The following is a 6,195-nucleotide window of genomic DNA, read 5'->3' as shown; positions in this document are numbered from 1 at the left end:
TTCAAGAGGTATTTTAGATTTCTTTTCCAAAATTCTGCAACCCTTAATTTGAAAAGTAAATCGATCCCAAAATCTGGTGAAGTAATATGACTGATCTGATTACAATTTTGCAAGCTTAATGTGAAAGAGATGTATCTTGTGAAGTGTTTTTTCCCAACAAAAGTATATTTCTCACTTTGTTACCATTAGTTAGTGCAAAACCTTTCCAGGATTAAACTTTGATATTTATATATATATTCCATTCTTTTTTTGAATCTCAGCTTTCAATGATTAATTATATTAGTTGTCCAAATGTGCCTTTTAATTTCATTTTGTAATTGTCCAGCAACACTTAGATGTGATTGAAATAAATAAAATTTAAAAATTCAGACACTAATAATGCGGAGGAAAAAGAAAAAGAAATAAATAACAGCAGTTGTGATTATTAATACAAAGACTCCTTGATCCCAACAGAATATAAAAAGAGATCCATTTATAATTACATCATTTGATGAAAATAGTCAGGGTGGTCCCAAATAGCACCTGCCACCCAAATTGAAGCAAACATTATTATATTTCTATGCTTCTCCTGCACCCAGCATTACATAATCATCAATATAGTAATCACGTTGGAATTACGTTTCACTATTAACCCATATATCAATTTCATCAATATTTTCATTATTTGATTCTCTATTTTTAATCTTTTTATGAGAAATTCAACACTCCAATCATATAACTTCTAAAAAAAAATCACTAGTTTTTATTTATTAAATTTAATTAATATAAAAAAAACCATCGATTTAAAACATAATCCGCTACAAGTTAACAATGACATTTTAATAGAAAAAATGAAAAAAAAAAAAAAAGAACCGCCAATTAATATCTCTTACTTAAATATATTTTTGACCAAAGTAAGTTAATATTGAATAAATAGAGTTAAATATTTATATTTTGGCTAAAATATGGAGATGACTGACATTACTAAGTAAATTGATTCGAGCATTAAAAATTATGAGATTAACTCAAAAATTTATAGACAAAATAAATAATTAAGATTTTTTCTAGCTTTAGATATACAATTGTACTTTACCTTTAAAAAAAATTATATGATATATTCTAAATTTTTTAAATTAAATTAAATTAAACATATAACAAGTGTTGCATTTATAAGAATTTATTTATTACTATTAACCACTTATAATTAAAAATTAATATTATATCTTATAAATAATAATATTTATGGTGGTATTATTAGTTCTGTTTTTGTAAATTTATCTTAAAATTTCTTTGTGGACCCTATATGAGGATTATTTTAATGATATCGTTTGTAGTAATAAGATTCTTTTTATACGAGGTCGATTCTATATTAATAAGGATTGTTTAGATTGAGCCCCACCCTATCTGTAAATGTATAGGCACCTCAAGTATGTAATTTTCATGTGCTTCAACGTGAATACTACTATTAACTTAAAATAATGTTTTCTATGCTACACTTTACATTCCAATTTCTCACGAATACTATCCTACACTTTACATACCCTAACAGTATTTATGTGTTCCATACATTTTAAATGTCGAAACTCTTTCACAGTTTTAGAAGTTTTCAAATTCCTTTTTTACTATTTTATTTATTTAATTTTAAAAAGATAATTCTAATAATTTAAAATATATAAATTTTAAAAAAATTCAACTGTAATTTAAATAAATAAAAAACTATATGCATTTCCCATGTGTATTGCAGGCCCATAACCATGATCTGTCTCTTTGGTTAAAGAAGAGGTAAAAATGTTGTTGAATAAAAGTAGCTAATGGATGTTTCAAATCGCAGCTGTATCATTCAAGTCAGTTGGATCTAAGATTTTATACATAAATATAATACTAATCTTGAAATAGGGAAAAGAAGGGAAATAAAGTTGAAAAAACAGCTTATTAATCACCTATCAGAATTAATCAAGTCATCGATGATGGCGTATACACAGTGGCAAAATCAAAATCTGGTATTATAAATAATAGGGATATGATCATATGCATATATCTGATCATCACATGCAAAACCATAATAAATTGACATTGACATTGGTTCTTTAATTCTGATAAAAAGTGGCCATTTGATAGTGCAAATATGCAAATCTTAATTTCTAAGATAGGCAATATATATGCTAATTACTGATCCATTCATCATCATATCTCTCCCTCTGCATGTGCTTTAACGTGAATGGAAAAGTCTCAACAAAATTTATGTCTAAATATCAAATTCCAACTTATGATTTTAGTCTCCACTTCCAACATTCTTTATTTTGTTAATTGTGCTCTAATCTATAAATACATCATTAAATTGGAGTTGTTGCTTAATTCCTCGAGTTCCCTACCCAACAACAAATGTTAAGAGAAATTAATTAAACCAAAAGGTACTTCAAATTATGTAATTATTCTCAGAATAATCGTCATAGCTTACGCACCAATTACCAGAGTTTATAATTATTTAAATTCAGTGCACCAGTGATAAAGCATGATCGACCTGAGTATCACTCAGGCAAGTCAGTGTGCTATTTAAATGTATGGTTGAGATTAATAAAGTCAAAGAAAAAGTGCAGCTGGAATTTTAAAAAAAAAGAAAAAAAGGTACTTCAATTTGTATATTTCGCCTTTTTTTTTAAATTATTATTAATGAATATTATCCTGTACTATGAAGAGGAAGTTTGACATTTTAAAACTCAAAACACATGTGAATTAATTAAAAGTTGATATGTATAAGATCAAATGATCAATCCGGCTCTAAACATTAACATTTTTTCAGAATTTTCTTTTATATATATATATATATATATATAATTCATTAATTTCATTAAATCTCTTCAGCTTTACTGATTAATTAATTCCAATTGTAAATGTTAGAAATATAAAATTGCTATTGAGATTTTATTTAATAATTTAAGTTTTTAAGTGAAGTGACTTTTTCGATTTAGCATCAGAGTTTTTACTGATTTTTTCAAATATGCTCTTGAACATTCACTTGCGAGGAGCCATTGTTAGAATTAATGGTAAACTTTTGGGTGAAAGAATACATTTAAATTGCTAATAAGCATGTTATTCCTGGAATTAAATTATAGTAAAATTTACTTAACAGAAGAAAAAGAAGTTTGCATATTATGCAGAAACAAATCCATGATGACATTAAAAGACATAATAGTAGAAGGAATCAAATTTTGTACCACCTCAAGTAGAACAGCTTGGTACGTCACTCTCTTTTAATCATTATTATTTTCAATGGTGCATTTGAGAGCCAAGCCAAGGACATTATTGTGCACAAATAATTGTATCAATCAAACTGATAAGGTTTGCGCTGTAGGACATAGTGGGCTTGAATTTTGTCCTTGTAAGCTCTTTCCATGCTCTCGAAAACCTCAGGAAGTCTGATGGTTAACTGGTCGAATATTTCATCAACAATGTTAGGTGGGAAGTGTTTGATGAACATTCCCTCCCATGCTGCCCTTATGTGCCTTAAGAACTCTATCATGTCGACATGCACATCATCTGTTAGCCATGGTGCTGGGTTGGTTAATCCTATTTCTTCTATATTGAAATGCCCATTCTTCTCAACCCCTGCCACAAATTCTCCTGGTGGTGCAGCATATATCGGCATATTGAAGCCATCGACTTCTTCTTCCCTTATTAATCCCTGCAATCATTTATACCAGATAACAAACTATGATTTTCATATAATAGACTTGCTGAATTCAATTCTGCAGTAAAATTTGTGTGCGAGTGCCAATCAAGCATTTATATGATAGTAGGCATACCCTTTTGGCCATGTCGAGAAGGATGGATGCCAACAGATTGAAGAATATTCCATTAGCAAGCTCAGAATAAGGCATTCCATCAGGAACACTTGGCATGATAACTATAAGCAACCCTCCAGGCACAATCTCTTTAGCTCTAGCATTCAGGAAACTATCGAAGTCGTGGGCCCATTGGTTAGCATATGCTCGAAGTACTTCATCGGGGGCACTTGCATAGTGAATCTTCCCTTTGTTCCAAGCTGGAGAATCCTTGTCTTGCAACTCGTCTGGCACCTTGGAGAGCCAGAAGATTGCATAATGGCATTGCACAACATGAAGAGAAGACTCGGGGAATAACCTTTGGTAGAAAGAACCAGGCACGCCTGCTGCGAAGTATTCCCTTTCCAGAGGGAGAGAGGTGAAGAGGGTATTGAAATCATTCGAAGTTTTATCGTTAAAGAACACTTGAAAATCAGGTAATATTTCAGAAGTAGGGCATTGGGATCGGTACTTCTCCTTAACCACATTTACAATGTTCTGCATACAAGTAAAGGTATTTGGGCCAACTGCACATCCTAAATCTGCTACACGAATTGTGTTACTTGAAGTAGCTAACAACGATCTCACGTCTAGTTTCTTGGTTATGGCTTCCTCAATTTTGTCCTTCACAACATTCGTAGCCAATTTCTGCCAATGATACACACACACACAGAAAAACATACTTAAATACATGTTAAGATCACTTTTGCAATAAAGTAAACTAAAAATAAGTTAATTTTTAAAGTCTTACATTATCTTATATAATTTTTATTACGTAATGAATGATTATACAGATATTTCAAAATTAATTAGGTAATGTAAAGACCTGCAGATCGAGAGACTCTCATGTCGCTTGAACATTAACTAATCAAGCTAAGACGCATCATAGTCCTTAGTCGCTCGCAAGCTTATGTTGAAGTTGCAAATTTTAATTTCCATTCTAGCTTTTCTTCTTAATTAGATTAGGGGCATTTGTGCAGAAAGATCAATGCCTCACCTGCATCATATATCGCAATTTTACTGGTCTTGCGATATATGATTTGAGAAATTTAGATGCTCATTTTTAAATTTGTTTTCATAAAAATTATATAGGTTTTTTAAAAATAAAATTTGTCTTTTAATTGAATAAAATAAGAGATGACATTTATTATTTCCTAACTCTTCTCATCCATTCACTAGATCTCTTAAATTTAAAAAGTCCTTATAAGTGGTGCATGGATATTTATCTGAATTCTTTTTTCCTAATGAACCAAGGGATTTATTCCATAATGGCCATTTGTGAGTTAATGTACAAAAAGGAATGAGAACTTTCATGGAATTAAAAATTGATAAACTCCTTTTTACAAAAATAGTAATTAAGAACTTAGAAATAATTAAGTGATTTAATTTCATACATATGGAGAAATTATTAAGTAAGTTATTTATGCCCCATTTACAGATGTATCTAGCCAATAAAAAAACAACTACATTAATTAACATTATATTATTTAGGATAATTAATTTAAACCCAATTATAGATTCTTAATATAAAAAATCTCATTAAAATAACACTCTAGTTTTAGTCCACTTAAAATGTTCTGCCAATTTCAATGACATATATATAAGCCATTTCTATAGTGTAACGTACACATAGTAAAGAAAATGATTATACTATTTTTTAACTCAAGTTCAGAAGATAAAAATTTTGAGTCATTTTTATAATAAATGTTTACAATAAATATATAAATTCATAGATTAAAAAAAACTATACATAATAAAAAGAAAATAATTGGAAATTACCCGGCAAGGTTAAAAAGTAAAAGAGACAAAAATTGCATCAACATTTTCTACAAGGATCTTTTTCAACTGTTGGAAATTGCGTTCGTGACAAAGGGATCAAAATTGTTTAATGATATGCACAAGAAATATGAAAACGTAGGAAATGTTTATCATGTCTATACACGAATGCATTGGTTTATAGGAAATTTTCAAAGTGATAAATTATTATAATTTATTAGATTAAATAATAAAATATATATCAATCATTTAATATTAAACTGTAAAATATTTATATATTTAAATTTTTTTCTATTTGTTATAATATATAAATCTAGTCTAGCGTATGTTTATTTATATAAGAGACTAAATAATTAATTAAGGTGTACCAAAATGATAAATAACAGTTATCAAGTGGAAAGAAAGAACCTTCAAAATATAGAAAAATAAAGGAACTAAACCTGATAGACAGAGTTTTTGAAGTAGCTATTAGTTCCTAATCCACCTTTCACCAGGATGGTGCTACCGGCATCATTCTTCAAGACTGATTCTCTCACCAATGCTGCCATGTCTGAAGGCGTTTGTATGTTTTAGACAATGGAGCTTTCTTTGAGAGACCGATCCACCAATTTTTTGCACT

The 6,195-nt window shown here is 29.2% G+C and overlaps 1 protein-coding gene across 1 annotated transcript; it reads right to left on the bottom strand.

Moving 5' to 3' along the window:
* Positions 1–3,102: 3,102 nt before the first annotated feature.
* On the bottom strand, positions 3,103–6,195 carry LOC8277356 (loganic acid O-methyltransferase). The gene is made up of 3 exons (XM_002525958.4): positions 6,017–6,195; positions 3,783–4,448; positions 3,103–3,661 (listed from the first exon to the last, which is right to left on the bottom strand). The coding sequence occupies exons 1-3, from the start codon at positions 6,122–6,124 to the stop codon at positions 3,302–3,304; spliced, it is 1,134 nt and encodes a 377-aa protein (XP_002526004.1). The 5' UTR covers positions 6,125–6,195; the 3' UTR covers positions 3,103–3,301.

This window comes from Ricinus communis, chromosome 5 (assembly GCF_019578655.1).
Source record: "Ricinus communis isolate WT05 ecotype wild-type chromosome 5, ASM1957865v1, whole genome shotgun sequence".
NCBI lineage: Eukaryota > Viridiplantae > Streptophyta > Magnoliopsida > Malpighiales > Euphorbiaceae > Ricinus > Ricinus communis.
The sequence above is the reverse complement of the archived record's forward strand: the minus strand, read 5'-3'. Positions and strand labels throughout refer to the sequence as shown.

What these genes read in the sequence shown, in the direction of transcription:
- LOC8277356 (XM_002525958.4), bottom strand. Translation starts at nt 6,124, where the DNA reads ATGGCAGCATTGGTGAGAGAATCAGTCTTGAAGAATGATGCCGGTAGC. An exon ending in TCAAAAACTCTGTCTATCAG is followed by an intron (nt 4,449 to 6,016) that starts GTTTAGTTCCTT and finishes TATCATTGGCAG; the next exon opens with AAATTGGCTACGAATGTTGT. An exon ending in TTCTCGACATGGCCAAAAGG is followed by an intron (nt 3,662 to 3,782) that starts GTATGCCTACTA and finishes AAATGATTGCAG; the next exon opens with GGATTAATAAGGGAAGAAGA.